General features: G+C 49.2%; 5 protein-coding genes across 5 annotated transcripts; 2 read left to right on the forward strand and 3 right to left on the reverse strand.

Annotated features, from left to right (window-relative positions):
• Window positions 1-424: 424 nt before the first annotated feature.
• On the reverse strand, window positions 425-1,167 carry ASPF3_2 (peroxiredoxin family protein; the record flags this gene model as incomplete). Its single annotated transcript, XM_026756786.1, has 4 exons — window positions 425-460; window positions 527-670; window positions 746-1,022; window positions 1,118-1,167. The coding sequence occupies 4 exons, from the start codon at window positions 1,165-1,167 to the stop codon at window positions 425-427; spliced, it is 507 nt and encodes a 168-aa protein (XP_026614515.1).
• A 1,820-nt stretch (window positions 1,168-2,987) lies between these two features.
• CDV56_103438 (uncharacterized protein) lies at window positions 2,988-9,378 on the forward strand (the record flags this gene model as incomplete). Its single annotated transcript, XM_026757057.1, has 7 exons — window positions 2,988-3,067; window positions 3,422-3,788; window positions 5,753-5,961; window positions 6,013-6,741; window positions 6,805-8,735; window positions 8,792-9,097; window positions 9,146-9,378. The coding sequence occupies 7 exons, from the start codon at window positions 2,988-2,990 to the stop codon at window positions 9,376-9,378; spliced, it is 3,855 nt and encodes a 1,284-aa protein (XP_026614516.1).
• A 588-nt stretch (window positions 9,379-9,966) lies between these two features.
• On the reverse strand, window positions 9,967-12,792 carry CDV56_104155 (uncharacterized protein; the record flags this gene model as incomplete). Its single annotated transcript, XM_026757774.1, has 4 exons — window positions 9,967-10,380; window positions 11,774-11,969; window positions 12,031-12,449; window positions 12,577-12,792. The coding sequence occupies 4 exons, from the start codon at window positions 12,790-12,792 to the stop codon at window positions 9,967-9,969; spliced, it is 1,245 nt and encodes a 414-aa protein (XP_026614517.1).
• A 1,358-nt stretch (window positions 12,793-14,150) lies between these two features.
• Window positions 14,151-15,131, forward strand: CDV56_104563 (uncharacterized protein; the record flags this gene model as incomplete). Its single annotated transcript, XM_026758182.1, has 4 exons — window positions 14,151-14,154; window positions 14,202-14,343; window positions 14,405-14,654; window positions 14,715-15,131. The coding sequence occupies 4 exons, from the start codon at window positions 14,151-14,153 to the stop codon at window positions 15,129-15,131; spliced, it is 813 nt and encodes a 270-aa protein (XP_026614518.1).
• A 2,754-nt stretch (window positions 15,132-17,885) lies between these two features.
• CDV56_104881 (Zn(II)2Cys6 transcription factor domain-containing protein) lies at window positions 17,886-19,371 on the reverse strand (the record flags this gene model as incomplete). The annotated part of the gene is made up of 4 exons (XM_026758500.1): window positions 17,886-18,290; window positions 18,359-18,685; window positions 18,774-19,058; window positions 19,240-19,371. The coding sequence occupies 4 exons, from the start codon at window positions 19,369-19,371 to the stop codon at window positions 17,886-17,888; spliced, it is 1,149 nt and encodes a 382-aa protein (XP_026614519.1).
• Window positions 19,372-19,709: the final 338 nt, after the last annotated feature.

Raw genomic sequence — 19,709 nt, forward strand, 5'->3', positions numbered from 1 at the left:
AAGTACAAAAAGTGAGTGTTGGAGCTTAATTTTCGGGGCTTTAGCGCGTCATCCCTACCGGCCGAGAAACAACGCAGTAGGCACAATCCAAGCACCAATAACAGCCTTGGGAAATTGAAACCCAGCGACGCTTTGATTCATGTAGATCCTCGGAGCGCCGGGGTACTATGTTTAATTGCACTACAGCTGAAGTTCGCTTGTACCTTGACACACTTTCTATGTAACATCATACGGCTGGTAAGGTGAGGGCGGAGGAAGAAAACCTTCATAGCTTCATTACAGCGTTGTATTTCTGTCTAAGTGGCATCTCTAAAGATCTATCACGAATCTTGCCCATAGCAGGCTGATATTAGCCCACCATCGAAAATGTCAACGCCTTTTGTATCAAACCCATGCCCGCATCTATCATATCTAATTCACGCGTTTACAGGTGCTTGATGACGTTCTCGGCGCTCGAGAACTGTGGCATTGTGTCAGCTTGTGCTCAAGTCTCTAGCAGCGACGGAATGGATGCAAGACTACTCACCTCAAGGTGGTTCTTAGCGGGTTCGAGAGCGGCGTAGGTGACCTTGCCGTGGTCAATGACAATGGCGTAACGCTTGGTGCGGCCCTCCTCATCGGCCCAGCCGATGCTCTTGGAGAAGCGAGCCTCAGGGTCGGAAAGGAAGAGCTATAAGGCCAGAGCATTAGCAACAAATTCAATGTAGTGAAAATCGCACTTTTTCTTCTTCAAAGGTGAACATACGATGTCGTCACCAGTGACCTGGTTGGCCTTGCCCCAGGCGCTCATGACATAGGCATCGTTGTAGGCGAGGACGGCAACAACGTCAACACCCTTGGCACGGATCTCGGGGAGTCTCTCGATGTACTCAGGAACGTGGCGAGCGGAGCAGACGGGGGTGAAGGCACCGGGAAGAGCGAAGAGGATGACCTTCTTGTCGGCCCACTCCTTGGAAGCGTAGTAGTTGATGGGGATACCGCAAGCAGTGATCTCACCCTTGTCCTCCGACCAGGGGATGTAACTGAATGGGAGTCAATGTTAGACCTGATGGATTGAACATACTTCGGCGATCGAGCGAGTTCTAGAGAAAGGGTAAATGAGGCAGAGAATACTTACGAGAAGACAACGTCAGCGGGGAAGCTGTCACCGGCCTTGAGTCCAGACATGTTGATGGATTGGATTTGAGGATGTATAGAAGGGAAGTAGTGTTCGGAAGAAAGGGCTATGTGAAATAGCTGAAGAAGAAGTGGTGGGCTAGAGTAGTGGGGTGAATAATGGAACTAAGAGAGAAAAGAGGATGAGGTGGGTGAGGGATCCATGGCGGTCAATATATACACGTTTTGCTCCGTGGACGGTTCCTGTCGGAGACCGCGCGGTTGGAGCAGTCCCTGACAAAAGCCAGCAAATGATGGGCCAACGGGCCGCGGGAAACATCCATAAGGTGATCCGAAGCAGAAGGATACCGAATCCCATCGATTGGTGAGGAACGGAATAACTGCTGAGTTGCTGGCTTGGTGCTGTATTATCAAGAAGACCGCCCGAGACTGGGAGGGGCCCCCCACCACGGATCCCTTCATCGGGGAATGCACCACTTATGGCTGCTATCTAGACCAGACAAGTTGACAAATCGGTTTGCGCTTCTGGGTCAGTGAAGTCATACAGAACATTCTATTCGATGGCAAACTGGCAATTGATTCTAGATATCAGATTCTCAGATCAGACTACATACTATCCATGTAATTGATTAGTCGTCTTTACAAAATTGCCTGGTTTTGCTATATACGGCAGGAGTAGTGTAAAATGTTAGGTAGGTACCCTGCAGACTAAGACTTGAGGATCTGGACTCGATTGGATTATGGAAGCGGTACTATCTATCTGCCCATCAATGAGGGGTCGGTTAGGTGATAGGTAAGGTATTCTTATCCCATGCCTTCATCATTCGAGACAAAAATGGTGTCTTTGATATGCTGACCTTGCACCAATCATCATGACTATCTCTTCTAGCGACAGACTACTTATGCAATTGATCCTCCCAGACACGCAAAAATGCTTGCCAGGCCACTGGCTCACTATCTCTGGGCTTCACCGCCCACTTTCCGATGCCCCTCCATTTCTTCAGCCGTCCAACGTCCAACGTCATATTCTCACACGTGATGAGCCGATCAACGGATATTGTACTGATGACTGATGATCACAATGGTGGCGTTAAGTGAACTCTCATACAATAGCACAGACTCTGTAGTTGCTTCGCAATGTTTTCTTTTTCCTTTTCACTCCTTAATTTAGGATCAATCAATAACTGCTACCGATATGTCTCCAGATTTTGTTGGAATTGTAATGTTGAGTATCAAAACATCATTAGATTCGCTATCCATTCAGGTATATATATATCAGACTAGACGGCGATATATCCTCTGCAACTTACGACACGACCTGTATCAGCGCGATTGCTGGCCGCTGGCCGATGTAATAAGTACACGTATCACCATGTATCGACAAAGTGTAAAGAGATTCGGAGACACACTCAAAAGCTGAGTTTACGGACACTGCTGCAATATCTGGACCAATGCCATTGCCGACGACATGGGATATGACCTCCCTTGCTATCTTCGATATTTGGCAAGCTTTACTGCTTAGAGGTCGGTAGCAAAGTTACCGAGTATGAGGACTTCAGCAAGATTGATTTCCAAACAGTAGTCCCAATGTCGCGCGGTCAATATGCAGATAGAAAATTAGCAGATACGAAGCATAGCCACCTACTCATACACAATGTCCTTATTGACAGTCTTTCGCAAATGATTTTTAGCCACCTCGTATCTGCCTAACTCGTGATTTTTTTAGCTTCAAAATAGCCTGTCAAAGGGCGTATACTAGATTCAGCACGTGATAGCATCCCATATTGACCTGATGACTCAAAATGAACGTCAAAAACAGCCAACAACCACAGACCTGATTTTGAAATAGAAAGTTCACCACGTCAGTCACGATGGCAGACCTAAAACCTCCATTTACCGAAGAGACTGCTAGAAAGAAGGTCAAGGCAGCTCAGGCTGTCTGGAACTCGAAGTAAGCATACACAGCATGAACACATCCCAGCAATCCGCGGGCGTATATCATGAATTGACGTTGTCATTCATACACCTCGCTCTGAGCCTTTGGTACTCTCAAAGAAAGTCCTTCATCTACTGTTGATTGGTAGATAGCCATGATAGAAACCCAGCGCAAAGCATCATTATTTGTCCCATCCCTTGCGCGATCACACCATTCCCTCGTGGGTTCAAATCCCGGAGGAATTGACATCAACATTTTATTCCTCCCTTGATTCAATCTGTCATTGAGCCGGCCACCTCAGACTAAGCGCCACGACCTACCCATACTACTACCGTCGTTGTAGTCTAATCACTGACGCGAATGTGCTAGGGACCCGGCCCGATGCGCTCAAGCCTACACGCCTACATGCATTTGGCGCAACCGCGACTCATTCTTCTCCGGCACAGAAGCGATTATCGCGTTCCTGACACGCAAATGGGAGCGTGAGCACAATTACAGACTCCGCAAGGAGCTCTTTGCTTTCACAGATGACCGCATTGCCGTGCAATTCTGGTACGAGTATCAGGACGCAGAAGATGGGATGCGCTGGAAGCGCTGCTACGGCCTCGAGGATTGGACGTTTGATCGGGAAACTGGCAAGATGCGCAAGAGGATGATGAGTGGGAATGAATTGCTACTTGGACCAGACGGGAACGGTGAAGGCAGATGGTTTGTTGATGGAGTTGACGTTGACGCTGTAGATATTAGCGAAGAGCATTGGTAGGAGCATTTTTGACTGGAACAAGAAAGTTCTAGCAAGTTCTTCTGGCGTCTGTTTCATGAGCTTATACTCTGTAGACGAGGCAAATCAGGGTTTCCTTGGTCAAATTCGGGAATCGTTTGGCCCAAAACGGAATGTTGATATAATTCAGGGGACATACCCAACCACAGTCTATTACACGTCCTTCGAGCTGTGTTCGAAGCATATCTGCCTCAATATCTAGCCGAATTCCAGAGCGTTGATCTCAATTGAATAGACAGAAAGCTTGCTGATTTATTGTTGATTTTGGAATGTTGAACGCGAGCTTGTGTCCCTTGACCGCTAGCTAGGGGAATGCCCCTCCCTTGTTCCATCAAGGCACAGGATGATTCCCTAGATTCAGACTTAGTATGCTAGTAGAACAAATGTTGTAAATTTGAAAAAGGATAAGACGGGAATGATGGACATCTGTTCTGCTATAGAAAGCAGGTTTTGGAATCTGGACCTGCGTGCCCGCCTTGTTGAGAAGCCACGAGAGAATGCGTCGGGATGTCAGACTCGTTATAGTCAGCCACCTTGGACCCTCTGAATGATCCAGCTAGTAATTACAGCGCTTGAAATTGTCGTATGCCGAATATTTAGAAGAAATACAAAACAAGGAAAAGAAGGTGGAAGTTCAAGGGTCTCATTCTATCAATTCCTTCATTGTCAGTCAACGATATCATTGAACAAAACTTCGAGGGGCGACAGGAGACTTGCAGCGTAAACTCGACCGTTTGAACATTGCAAATTATTATGCGCAGCGGCTCCTTATATGCTTGAGTTCAATTGCCATTCCTTGAAGTTCTTTACCATGTCGTCATGGTGTAATGGAGGGCTCGGTTTCGTCTGAGAAGTGTTGAAGCATTCCTCGGCCAATGTGAATTAGTGGCCAGGGAGACTCAAGGAATTCCAAACAACAAACAGTAAACGATCAGCCCGAGGAATCCAACCGTGATACGGTATGTCAGTTGCCTACTAACGTGCGACATCTGCTTGTTATGGCCCTGGACCGTGTGTTTTGAGGTATGTTTTGAAGGAAAAGTGACTGAAAGCTTGGGTTTCTTCCGTCGTTGTTGTACACAGCTTCTCTATTGTTCTCATTTGTCACTTGAGCAGCTCGAGTCCTGCTGCGACTCTCGCTTAGTTTCTTCCTTTGCGCCTCATCATCTCATTTTGAGCCTCAGCACACGGGAGATTCAGCGCGACCAGTACAGGAAAGAAGAAGGCACTGACACTCCAGCATTACTATTCACAGTCGTCCCCTCCAGAGCAATCCAATTCTTGTATCTGTCGCTACAACGTCGTCTTTACATCTCTCAGAAGGCAGCTGTCCTAACGAGCAGCAAACTCTCTCCCAGGCAACACGTCCGATTGAATGTTAGTCTATCATACTCATGGTAGTGATATCGCAAGCAACATTCGCTAACAAGTCGCCGAAAGCAGCCCCAAGCAGACTACCTCAGAGCATTAAAGCAGAACCATCTCCACATGTGGCATTGCAACACGCCTGTCTCGCTTCATTAGCCCGGGCTTGCCTGGCGATGGATGGGGTTACCGCCAGTCCTCAGTCATTCCGCCCCCCTCTGACAGATGCTACACATAGACTCAACAACTGCGCTACTCCAAAGATTGAAAAAGGAGCACGACATATCGAAGTAGAAGATCTGCTAAGCACACCAGACCGAATGTCTATCGTCACAAGCCCATTGGCAACCAGAGAAAATGTGGAGATAAACCGCCTCTCTCCAAACCCAAACTCTCAAGCCGGTTCGAAAAGAAACTCAGCAATCTCTACGACTTCTAATGTTTCTGGGAAGGGGAAAAGGAAAACACACGTTGGGCCATGGCAATTGGGGAAGACACTCGGAGAAGGGGCCACGGGCCGTGTGAGATTGGCCAAACATGCAGTGACCGGACAGACCGCAGCCATCAAAATTGTATCCAAGAGGTCTGCCGCAATTGCCCAGAGCGAGAGCATTGCAGCAATGGACCGCAATGCAAGCCTCTTTAGTGGTACGGGGACCAGACAAATGCCGTCCGGAATCGAGCGGGAGGTGGTCATCATGAAACTCATCGAGCATCCAAACGTGATCAGCCTGTACGATGTGTGGGAGAACCGGGGAGAACTGTAAGTCCAAGATCAAGTGTCTACTACTAGAGACTGACCGTTCGTCTCTAGATATCTGGTTCTAGAGTATGTCCAAGGCGGCGAGCTATTCCATTATGTACAAAATCACGGACCGTTACCAGAGGAGGAGGCAGTTCGCTTGTTTCGACAGATAATTGCAGGCCTTGGATACTGCCACAGGTTCAACATCTGTCATCGGGATCTGAAGCCGGAGAATATACTGCTGGACTCCTGGCGCAACGTCAAGCTTGCTGACTTCGGTATGGCTGCGCTTCAGCCTGCTGGACATTGGTTGAATACCTCCTGCGGAAGCCCGCATTATGCTGCGCCGGAGATCATCTATGGTCGAAAGTATCGGGGAGACAAGGCAGACATCTGGAGTTGCGGCATTATTCTGTATGCACTGCTAACGGGCTACTTGCCATTCGACGGTGGGGATCTTCCAAGTACTTTGCGACAGGTGAAGCGAGGCGAATACACCATTCCCCCCGAGTTGAGTGTCGAAGCGGCCGACCTCATTCAGCGCATCCTGCAAAAGAGACCAGAAGACCGCATAACGATGCATGGAATATGGATGCACCCACTTCTAAAGAAGTACGAAGAATTTCATCAGGCAATGTCACATCACTACCTCGGCCCTGCACCACCATTGACGGCAGAGGATTGCGGGCCACCAGTACTCAGCAGACAGGAAATCGATATTGATATTTTGAGAAATCTGCAGACATTGTGGCATGGCGTCAAAACAGAGGCCCTGATAGAGCGAGTTCTAAATCCTCAGTGAGTATCTCATTTCTGCTCGAGAGCTACGGCACGAAGAGCTGACCAAGCACCTTGCCACAGGCCCACCCAGGAACGAATGTTTTACAATGCTCTAATCAAGTTCAGAAACGAGCAGCTAGAGAATTACCAGGGACAGCCTCTTGAGTATTCAGCCAGTGATTATCACCACATCTCTCGATTACCAGCTTCCGTCGCAAATCGGCGCAAGCATGCCCGGTTGCCAGGTGGTTCTCGGAGACAAGGTCAAATTTCAACAATAAGCAGCAGCAAGCAACCTCAAAGTACACCCAGGGCGCTCAAATCCTCAGCAACCGAGGAGAGTTATGACCCTTTCAGGTCTCCACGCCATATAGTCTCCACTCCCGAAGTACAGTACGCTCAGGTTACCGTTCATCGCAAGGGTTCTGAAGCAAATACCAAAGACGTTTCGGAAACTGTTCCGGAATCAGAAGATGCTATGAAAGAAGAAGCAGTTGAGGACATAGAGTGTCTCCCAAGCTCCCCTTTTTCCATAGTGCCCAACAAGAAGTCCAAGGCCAGCTTCACAAGGTCTTTTCAGTCCAGGGCTTCGCACTCATCTTCTCGCCGGGTTTTGCATACGACACCTACACCCCGCTCTGCAAGCTATAAGCGCAACGTTCTATTTCTTCACCACCGGAATCGCTCACAAGGATCAATGTCTGTAAGACCAAAGAAGACACGAGCAAATGCCTCAAGCATTAGCAGACAAGGAAGCGATTGCAGCATAAAGTCTGACGCGGACGAGGTCCCCGTCTCAGACGGATGTGGCAGCCCTTTGCTGCCGGTACCACCTATGGTAGTCAGAGGAGCTGGGGTTACTATTAAAAAGTGCCCCCAGGTCAAGAGAGTTTGCGACGCTGACATTATCTGGAAGGACGAGGCGCGCAAGGTCTCTCATGAACTCAGCCAGATATGCGAAGAAGCTTTCAATGGCGGGTCCTTATCAACAGGGTGTACAGCTAGCATTGGATCAGAGACACCAGCCACTTCTCTCTCCATGGTCAGTGCTGGAGACTCGCAAAATCAAATTACAGCAAGCAACATCAAGTCGAACCAGCCGTCAAACATATCAGCAGAGTCACCCAAGTCGTATACTGCAACAGAGCTGGCCGAGACTCGTCGCAAACTGATACAGCACTCAACCCAGGACGGCAATGAGAACGTCCCAGGCTATCTGTCCGCTGTGATTAATCACCTTGATCGTCTCATTGCGCAGGACAGAACAAGGGAGCGCGGGAAGCGAGACAAGATCAACGACAACGGCAACTCTACCTTCGACCCTCTTCAGAGGTCTCCACACGAGACCGGTAATCTTCCGATAATTTCAGAAGAACTCAGCAACTCTTTGGTGAGCGAGAATGAGATGAGGAATCGCCAACATTTAGCAAGGCACAATTCAGATTCCGCCAGTTCTATTCGCACGAAACGTCAAAGCCATGATGGGAAAGCCACAATCCGGATGGTTCCTCATAGTTCTCAACTGTGCTTGGAGGAGGTTAAGCCATTGAACATCCGGAAGAACAGACATCTCTCGAACGAGACTCACCAACTCCGAGAGGAAAGCAAATCCAAGGATGAAAGCAGCAGACCGATTCGCTCTTCGACCCGCTATGCGTCTGCCGACTCCCGTCAGACTCGTTTTCTCTCAGAATTGGACCCAATTCAAGAAGTGCCCAAGTTGCCCAGGGGGTCCGACACAAAAGCGTCTGAAAACAAGAAATGGTCTTGGTTTCGGAACAGATCGCAGGGGTCTACTGAGACTAAAACGAAGATGCCTGTTACCAAACCCATACAACCGAGCTCTGAGACAGTAATTGTGCATGAAATCAATCCTTCAGTTGACCCTGCACTGGGTGAGCAGACTGGAAAGCCCAAGGATATGAAGGCTCCTTCCGACAACAAGAAGGGTGGCTTCTTCAAGAAATTCATGAAGAAAAGGCACAACAACAACTTCGATAATGCTGCAACAGGTAGGCGTTTCTATCCATGGTGCTCAACGATCTCTTCAGCTGACTATTATCTACAGAAATCGACTTTGCAGACACCAACCCGCTGCTCAGGCGACCAGTGGAAACCGATCATTCGTTTGATACCGAGAAGAACCCGAAGCCTGCACCCCCTGTGTCAAACACAAACGGAAGGAGTCAGAACTGGTTCGCGCGTGTCTTCCAGATCAAGCCAGCCACCAGAGTGGTAGCTCTAAACACCTCGAAGATCAAAGGTAGGAAGGACGTTTTGAAGCTATTGCGGGAATGGAAACAGTTTGGTATGGAAGAGGCGCACTTGGACAAAGCCAGCGGTGTTATTCGTGGCAGAGTGGGCGAAGTGAACTGTAAGTGAGAGCCTCGACGATTCTTCTGAGTGTTCTAACATCCTCAAGGTCTGCGACTTCGAGCTGTTGAGTTCTCCGCCGAATTCTACACTGTCCTCGAGCACGGCCGACAGGCGAATCTCAGTCTTGTGCGCTTTAAGCAAGAAAGAGGCGCAGCATCATCCTTCCACAAAGTCGTCGACACTCTGGAGATGGTGTTGAAGCAGCGAGGCTTACTCGTCGAGGATCCAGATCGTGCCAAGAAGATGGCACGAATCCTTGACGCTTTCCCGAATGGTTGATCTAGCATATCTCGCTGTCATTTCCGTTCCTACGGCGCATAGCGGTTTGATTCCTCGCATTATACATCCTCTGAGTCCATCTCTGTATGTTGAGCGGCTTTTCCTTGGTTCCTGCCACTCTTTGATCTTTTCTCAATCTGCGTGACCAGATCATTACTGTAGGCCTTCTGCAATCACGTCCGGTTTCTTGTGTTTGGCTGTCAAAGTGTCATTTAGCTTCATATTGTCATGTTACTCCAGGAAATACAGCACAATCATTCACTATTAGACTCCTTTGCTACTTGATCATCTCACATTCATTCTCATTCGTCTGTTAGCTATGCCATCAATATACCCTATTCAGGACCGGTTCGAGAATTGCCTGCTGTTCATCCCTGCATCCCTAAATGCTCACGACAGTCCCCTTTACATACTGACCGGTGAGTGATGGGCGTTACTGGCCTAGGTCCAGGCCATGGTGGATCATCAACCGCATAACCAAGATCGCTATTGTAAACTGGTATCTTGCCCGGTTGCACCCTTGGACACCTATCACTCATCAGAAATGATGAGTTTAACTCTACCGTCAGCCAAAAAAGCGTGTCGATCTCAACTCGCATAAACCTTACAATACCCTTCACGGTTCCCTGGTACAAACATAGGATCAATCATAAGAACAAATCCCTTCCCTGGCCCACCCCCGTGCTTGCTCTCCTCTGGATCCTCGAACGCATTCACGATCGAATCCCGGCACTGTTGATCAATGACCAGACACACTGTATACCGCGGCACGACCTCCCCTATCTCAGCACCCCGAGACGCAACAAGGTCCTTTAAATCCTCGCGAATCTTTGGAATTGATGCACCATCCCAGCGTTCTTTATCCTCTAGGATAGCGTTTCTGTATGTTTCATGGACAAGCCTCGCAGGAAAGCCGTGGTCTTCAGCCTCTGCATACCGGTCACCATCAACGCGGTCAATTTCCCAGTGGATATAGCGGTCAATTTTCTCCAGACAGGCAGACTAGACCTGATCAGACTCGGGGGTGTAGACTGTGCGGTAGATGAAGTAGCCTCAGGGCCAGTCTTCGCCGTCAGCGCAACTAATTAGCCGCACAGCAGAGCGTTGCTCATCTTTATACCAGGGCTGCTGACACCAGCGCTTGTAACGCTCCGTGTCACTATCAGTTAATCCAGGGTGTGACCAAGGTGTTGGCCAAGAGGGGTCATGAAAGAAATGACTAAGGGCAGGATTTTCGTCTCCAGAGTCTGCTGGTTGGGCCATGTTATGGTACGGGGTTTGAATGTAATGAAGGTTGTAATAGAGAGGAAAAAGGGGTATGATTAGGGGGGGGAGTTTATGGGATCGATATGGGAAACATGCTACTTTTGGAAATTAGTAATCATTATTGCAGCTTTAATCTACTACCTGTACTTTTGATCTCTCTTGCATTTGCTTCCTGCTCACATTCCGGGAACTCAGCCACCCAATCAATCGATTCGTAGAGTCTCATGGAATTGAGAAGCGCACCATTATCATCCTTCACCATGCAGCAGGCGGCCTGATAACCTGAGCACACCCGCTACTAAGGGATCCGACTTCTCGATATCCCGAAACATAATAACAGAAGGGATCTCTCGTGTACCGCAAACTGAAGACTATATACAAAACAAGCTCATCTTAGCTTCGCCGGTCCAGATTAGAAGCTGGTTACTAGACTCCAGCACCACGGTGAGGTGTGAGCTTAACGCTGGAGACCCAGAGGTCATTAAAACGACAACCAGGCACCTACTTATCCAGTAGGATTTTTAGTGGAGGGCACATCGATTCAGTGCCGTCAAAAGGGAGCTGAGGCTTGAGTGATTGCTTTACACAAAGTCACTTATGAGTACCAGCTCCTTGACAGAAGCATACTAAATCCTTCCGGATCAAATAAGAAATGCACCCTGAACGGCAGGGGGACTCTTCTATCTTCCCATCTGCTAAAGAGGCTGTTGCCCAATTAAGTCAGCAAATGAACAGAAATGTTGGAAAATATCCAATACCATGGAAGAAAATCTGGAGCGAAATATAGGAATTCCATCAGCTTCGGCCCCTGGCAAAGCCATCACTGCGCTGTCACTTGTGCAGAATCAGATACTCATGATTTGCTATAAGGAGAAATGCCACCATCAAGATAGCAAAGCTCCTCATGTCCTCGCCCTTATCTGTCTCCCAAGGCCCGAAAGTTTGCATATTCAAATATGCCCTGTCCGTAACCACATCGTTTTAGTGCCGTCAGGTGGGAGCTCACGGTGAGCTGAGGCACATCTGTCACTATCAGTGAATTCTAAGCCAGAGGCATAATTGTCCGTGATAGCCTCGAAAGTGAGGTTGAATTAGCTAGTAAGAGACTGTTCTACCTCCCAGTGCCAACCCGGAGAACGTATGCAAGCACAATGCTTGCCAGCTGCTCCATATGTCCGGCGCTGTCTATTCTGAATGGACCATACGTATGGAGCTCCAGGAACTTCTTTGGTGCGTCCTTATTTTGCAGATATCGAAGGTAGTGGCGGTCGAGGGTGCCAAAGGTGAGGAAGACCTCCTCACGGTCCTCTGACACCATGAAAATGCTAGAGCATGACTGCATGTCAGTGTGATGTTCTCGCAAGATGATGAATGATGAAAACTCACCCTCCGGCCTTGGCAGTCTCTGGGCGATGCCTCTGCATCAGCCAAGCAACAATCTGTGCAGCCTCTTGAAACTGCACCGCTGGCAGAGCGTCCTTGCGAGCTATAGCCTTGCACTCAATTAGCGCATGGACTCTCTCTGGCTCTTCGAAGATCCGCAGAGCTCCATCTGTGCGAGCCTCCAGCTCGTTGGGCCCAAACCGCGCCCTGAATCGGTAACGGCTAGCTATCCATTGTCCATGGACCCCAGGCATCCTCAGACAGACTGCCTGGAGCCAGTCAACAATTGCAAAATTGACGATTTCCTCGTCTGTGGTTGGTATGATGCTCCACGCATCGACATGGTCCGGGTCAACAAGTCTGGCTTTCTGGCTCGTGAGCCTCTTAGCTTCCATGACATGGCGCTGGTGGTTGCGAGGGATCTCAAAGATCCCAAGCGGCAATTGATCCCCAGGCCCTTTTTGGGTTACCCCCCATGTCCAGCTGGACGCTTTGTAGGTAATTTCGGAAATCAACAAAGTGGTTATTCAGTAGGCTCCGGGCTCTCACCATATGTTCCGTGAGCTCCCACTTCTCTGCATCGAACATATGGGCCTGATGGGGAACGCATAAGACCCTGAAGGTCAAGAACTGTGATGGGATGATTTTGGACCCGGAGGACATGCTTTCGAGGGTATGGATGGTCTTTCCCTCGAGGCCAGCCCTTTTGACGGCTTCCTCCCAGAACATCTCGTTCGCCGGGATTTGGAATTTGCGAGGAGGCATGGTTGAAAGCTTATGCTTGCTGCAGAGAAGCAGCAGAGGAGATTTGTATGAACGATGTGTTGAAGAGAAACTAAACAAGGTATGGTCCGTATGGATGTAGAAGGGAAAAAGATTGTGTTGCTCGATCTTTGGTGGGACTTAGAACGTACAGGCTAGATTCACAGCACAGTGATCTACTTGCAGGGAAAAAATATATGGCTGGCGTTACAGTAGTCCCCTAAGGCAGTCTTTCTACATCCGATTCCCAAGAACAGGATATTTTCTGACGCTCACCATTCTCTGTCTTGCTAGTAGACTCATTTACTCTGTCTGTCTGTTTAGTAATAGTGTATTAAGCTACTCCATTTAATAAACAACTACTGTAGACACAGAGCACCACATCTGTCATGTACTATATCTGTAGTTTGCGTCAACATACACACCTTTGGTAGTATCCCGGCGTGACCTCTGGGAGCATTCAGAAGTAGCATCGCTGCACTAAATAGCTAAAGACTAGGATGTAAGTGGAAGACTCTACACTGCTCGAACATATGTATACGAGACAGGTAAGAAGAGGACTTTCATTACATAAAGAGGTGGCCAGTACCTCAAACATCTGCACTGGAATAGCATCTACATTCTATGTAGACATCGCCTTCACCAGTGTTATTGGGATGATCAGCAAATTAGATAGGAAAGATGACTGTAATCAATTCTTACTTAAGTCCTATCATGAGAAGAATCAATGTGTAGAGGAAACGGAGGAGGTGAGAGGATCGAAGTGATATGAAAGATCCATCATCCACCAGCCCTTGCCCTGAGCCCTATAGTTACAGCTAACTACGTGCAAACACCTGAGGCAGGTATGCCTTAGCTACGGGCCGTTACCGGCTCGGGCTGCCTCGGCCAGGAGTGGGGCCTTGGGGCCTTGGGGCCTTGGGGCTTTGAAGCAGCCATCCAACGGGAATAGTTAACTATGACAAGACAATACGTACTTCATGCGATCATCTGCTCCATCTTTGTCTAACATACACATCCTCTTCATCTGCACTTTCCTCCTGCCAAGATTTTGTCAAATTTTAAGTCTTGTCACTCAAGCTACGTATAGAGTACAATGCCCCCCACTTCAGATACTAGAAAACGCACGGTGGCGCGATCCTCGACCGACTTTCCAAACGCAAAGAAGAGATTATGAGCGTTTCGCAGTGTCAGCAGATAGGTGTCGAGATAGTTCCTATCGAAGCTGGAAGACCCCCCGATCTCCGCCCAACGTCCTCGCTATTTTCAGGCCATACCCAAAGATTGGTTTACCCAGCATCCTATCAGGCCTGATTACAGTCAGTTCGTCAAGCAGAAGACTCCACACCTACTGTTGCTTGATGAGTATGATGCTGAAGTGGCTTCCAAAACTGGTCCTGATGCAACCCTAGACGAGCGTTTAGCGGCTGAGCCTCAGGCCCGTGTGCAGCAAATCGAGATGATCTTGAACCATCACATCTGGCATGCTGTACGACTCGACATGCCAAAAGGGGAAGGAGTATTGATACGAGCTAGAGAATGGAGCTACGTCAAGTAAGTGAAAGGCTCATACGCTTTGAATGCAGAATCTTACATGGACCTGTCTACTACATAGCATAGACGACAGTCCCACTCTTTCCGAGATCTACTTGGGCTATAAACCATTAGGCCGCCGGTCAACACATCCACTGTCCGCACTCTTCGAGGTCGATGACCAGCGATTACCGCATGTGACGATGGTTGTGGAACATTACAGCGAGGAAGAAGCTGGCGAAGGCATCCGAACCCATGACTTGGCTTATATCCTTCTGGCGATGCAAGTGCGGTACTCTCAGCCTGAATTCAGCGAGTACAAGAAGATCCCGGTCAGTGGCTTGCCACATCTCCTCTTTGATTGAATTACGCATAAGACTAACTTGGAGAAGGTCCTACTTCTATCCTTCATGACTCCACAGCACGGGAGGATCATGGAGGCGTATCTAGAGGGCAGAAAACTCATACTAGGAGTCAGCCGTATGTACAGCTTCAAAATGAACAGCGAGGCTCCGTTTGAGCTCTTCGAAAGTTGGCTTCTCGGCGACCCGGTCGGCCTCACATCAGCCGCTGAGGCGTCTGACAAGGCAAGCCACGAGACTCGGACCGCCCAGGAGACAGCAGCTGCGGCAGGTGGGGAATTTGTCATAGCCAAAGACATGTCAACTTCAATGTCGGTGCAGTCTAGCAGCGTCGACGACGGGTCACCTGTACCAAGTGCGACGTCTGAAGTAGGCAAGGAGAATAAACGTCCACTTAGAAGTCAATCAATTAAATCTGGCAGGCAGAAGAAGAAGAGTCGCAAGTGACTGATTGGATCACGGTCAGCGGTTGGTCATGGGTCTTCGTCAGCAATACAAACTTGGCTCTATTTAAAGCTAGATCAAAGAATCTCAAAATGATCTTAAAAAGAAAACACTTATGGCATCACTGCTTTGTATGCAACGAGAGCATGCGCCCGCTCTTCTCATCATAGATGCAACAGACCCTGGTGGTTTGCTCCTCCAGCCTCTCTGGCTACACTGCGCCTTGAAATTGCAATTGTTTCCGATTGATATGGAGAATACACCGCGAAGTCATCATTCTGGCAGCATTTGTTGTGAGGTAGACTATCAACATGCGTACAAGGGATTCCAAAAGGTAAGCGGACATTGTTAAGGCGTTAGACAATTCATGGAGTACCAACACGGCAATGGTCATAAGCAGGCCGGTCTTTCGTTAGAGGATAGAACATAGAGCTCAAGAACTCACCAGCTGATGTCGAGTGTAGGTCTAATGATGCCTTTACATGAACTGCATCGCACATAAATAGTCCAGACCCACCATGATTTTCCTAGGTCTAGCTCGCTCTAGCCAAACTGCGCCTTGGAGCTATACCATATACCTACTCCCAAATGATGACCGCACGACCATCTGCGAATTGCTTTACTTCTCTCCCTTTCTTGCCTCATGCTTAGTATTCTCGTTGTACGGCTACCTAGACACTGAAATGTCCCGGAAGCTGAAGCTACCGGCGTGGTTCTCCACGAAGGAGCATATTATGGCTGAAAAGGAAGTCCACTGCCTGCAGCTCGATCAAGATACTACTGGGGTTTCCGCTCACTTTTATGGCTCTGTCAACAGAAGCAATCATCCCTCTGATGGGCAAGAACTGCCGGGACTGCTAAAATAAAAAGACAAAAATACATACAACAGCCGGGATTCGCTGGTGGTCACCCACCCAACTACTAACCGGCCGGCGTGTGGCTTAAGTACGGCTGAGCGGACGGGAAGCCCTGTTCTCCACACCCTATGGTCGTATGTGCTGGGAACCTCCTACTTGAGGTCCATATAGGCACTGGGTTGATGTCACATTGCATGAAGCATCTACTGAATATCCATGCGACTCGAGCAAACAGCATCGGATGAACTCCGGTACACAGGAATCGCCTTTAGGGTAGGGCATTGTCATGCGGCCGGGAGGTGGTTCTATTGTTTATGCTATGAGCCTATGCGAGGCTTCGCGATATTTGTCGGCTAGGGGTAAATGGTTCTGTGGCGTGTGGATCTTCCCTTACCGGGATACCAAGTTTGACTATGGAATAGGTACCCCTACGGCACGATTGCTCGGCCCAGTCAGCAAAGGCTCTAAGCTAGAGCAGTCAGTCAATGGCGAGAGCAAGCTCCAAAAACAGATATGACCATTGAAAAGGACTGGCAGGCATGTTACTACCATGCATAATGCCAAATCGCAAAGATATCAAACACTGAACATGTTACAGATTCGCAATATAAATTGATCAGACAGCCACCCAGATATGATGAAGCAGATAGAACGAAAAGAAAATAGCTCAAAAAGCCCACCGCCGTTTTTGCATAAAACACTCGAGTACCTCCAAGAAACAGAACGCAAGAACTTAACGGACACAACATTTGACATGAACGCAGAAGACAGACAGCCACCCGAAATGTAATGAACACTGACAATCACAAAAGCCGCCAATACTCGTTGCTGCATAGTGAGAAACGGAGAAGAAAATATCAAAATGCGAAATTAACCGGTCGATGCAGCGCAATGCTAACCACTCAGTGTCAATAGAGCACGCGTCAAAGAACGTTTTCACCGACACACCCAAGAGGACCGGAGCGTCAGAGGAGGCTGAGTCATGAGAAGACACGCCAGCGCAGAGCAATATGAGACAAATTGTCGGGTCATGCAATCTTTCACAGTCACCGAATCTGCGCCTGAAAACTGAAAGCAGCGAGAAGAGGGATCATTAACATGACAGATGCATCAAGGCAGAAAACAAGTGGAAAACGAAGCAGAAGGAAATATCCATTAGTGGGTCGCCCCTATGGTTTATAAAGCGGCGGTGTTCGTGGAGAGACGGGCCTGATAAGTTGGAAAACTCGAAAACTGTGAGATCACCGACTTTCACAGAAGCAACTGTCAAGAGAAGAGCCCCTGGCAGAAGACAGTCATGACCTGCAATCCCAATGTCTAATTCGTGCAATTCATAACACTCTTGATCCTCGTTTCCATGGACTCGTTTCAAGTCGCGATTGATCATGGCATGTTCGTGGCAAAAAATCCTCATCCCACTCCTCTTCGATTAAGAAACCCCCCTCTTCCTCATGCTTGCCCTTGCTCGCTCTGATGGCGCGTAAAAATCTCTTTTCTGCCCCCAGTTCATCTTGCCTTCTTCGCCTTGGCAAAGTGCTTAACCAGTATGTTCGCAGATATTCGTTATTCCTTGAGGATCCGTCGTCCCGGGAGCATCACCAGAGATAACGCGACATGGAGCTTTTCCAGAAATTTCGGAACGTACGGGTTCGGCGCATCAATACCCCCCTCTTCTAGATCCACCGAAGCTCGACGCAGCCCCAAGCGACAAAAGAAAGATCCGTCTATGCGCATCATGTGAAAACGATGTGACCAGCACAAAACCCTCCGCGTGAACAGACATCAAAGTGGTATCAATTTAACCCGTCTATGCGAACCTTCGAACCTTGTCAACCAACCCCTCAAGAATTGAAGACCTACACGCCAGTAGGTTTTATGTCTCAGTTCCAGGTTGACTGCTTTACTGGTTGAGGCCCCGGCGGTTCAGCGCATTTAGCATATCGCTATCGGTGCTGGAACGACCCTGGCTGTCACCAGGATTCAACATATCACGAACATTGAGACCACCTCGAGACGAACTGACCGAACCTCCAGGAGTTGAGGTTGGTGGAGGTGTCATCGCACTTTGAGCGGTGTGCAGAGGAGGATACGGAGAGCTGTGCGGGGAAGAGGAGTGACGGCTATCGTACGGGTAGGCAGATTGCGGCGAGGGACGCCGATCATGCTGCGGAGGAGGGGGGTAGTAAGGACTGGGAGCGGCGTGCGCCTGATAGGCAGGTGCTGATGTCGCTGGGGTTACCGGCGCCAGGTTGGTCGGGTCAGGGTACTCGAAACCGGAGCCAGAGCCTCGGCGGCCGGCAGCTCTCTGTAAGATATGATTGGCATCGTGAGTCTTCAAGCTTCCAATGAATATGGGTACTACTTTCGACTTACGTGATCTGCGGGCACAGCGGATGCAAGGGGCGGCGGTGCGGTTCCGTATGGATGTTGGTACATTCCTTGAGGCGGCGGAAGGGTAGTATCGGCAGGGGGCTGAGGTTGCTGCTGGGGCGGCAAAGGCTGGCCGTGTGCTCCATAGAGCATCACTGGAGGACCACCGCGGCCTTGATTTTGGGGGTTTCTCAGATGAGGATAGGCAGCATGTGCCGGGACAAATGCTTGCGCCTGGGACGAAACCGGAGTGAACATGCACTCTTGGTTGAAACGGATACAGTTGCTGCAGCGTCCATCCTGAGAACTTTCAAATCCCGAGCATCGAATCTGTCGGAATCAGAAAATGATTGTCAGCAAAGCTTCGTCAAGTGGTAACCGAATGAGCCAGCATATAATCCTCTGGCGATCAACGCACCTTGCGTCTGCGACAGTAACGACAGGCAATAGCGGTCCTCTGTCTAGGAGCTGCGGCTTGGTATACAACTTGAGGCTGCGGTGGAGGAGCCGGCTGAGCGTAAACATCCGGGGGACGGTAGGCACCAGGAGGAGGAGGGAGCCTGTAAGGGTCCTGAGCACCTTGCACATGAGGGTGGATGGTGGCCATGTGGGAGGTAGGCGGATACTGCGATGGAGGGGGTGGTGGTGGATGCGGATACTGGTGGTCTGCGGTTAGAGGAGGAGGATAGGAGGCCGGAGGATACTAGAGCGGTCAGCTTCAAAATGAAGAAAGCGCTTTTGTCAAGCTCAATTGCTCAATGGAGTATATGTGGACAGGAACGAGAAACGGCAAAGCTCTGAGTGACAAAACGTCTGGCCAAGAATCTAGCTAAGGAGAGCAACGAAAGCGATGGGAAGGGTAGGCCGAAATATATAAAACTCACAGGGTATTGAGATGCCGGCGGATAGTGAGCTGGAGCTGGATTATCCTCAGGCTGACTAGAGTTCCACTGGGGAGGCGGTGGATACTGTCCCTGTCGATTAGGGTCGCCGAATTCGTGGGGGTTGGCGGACATTTGTAGGCGAGGACGAGACGAGGCTGCTTAAGAGAACGGGAAAAAGGACGGGGGGGAAGGGCTGAGAATAAGAGGCGAATGCAGGATGATGTGAGTCGCAAGTCACGCCCAGAGCTGTTGTTTGGTCAAGTTGTCAAGGAAAGACAGGACAGGGGTCTTGGTGACGGGGTGTGTGTGCCCGGTCATACGTATGAGCGAGGATGTATCCGTAAAATGTAAGTATGTATGCAGCCCGTATGTATGTGTATCTGTATGTACGTATCTCTGTCTTTGCGTGTGTGGTTTGTAAATGTGTAAGACGACCAGGATGATGAGGGGGAGGAAAAGGAAAAAAAATA

This window comes from Aspergillus thermomutatus (assembly GCF_002237265.1).
Source record: "Aspergillus thermomutatus strain HMR AF 39 chromosome Unknown NODE_92, whole genome shotgun sequence".
Classification (NCBI taxonomy): Eukaryota; Fungi; Ascomycota; class Eurotiomycetes; order Eurotiales; family Aspergillaceae; genus Aspergillus; species Aspergillus thermomutatus.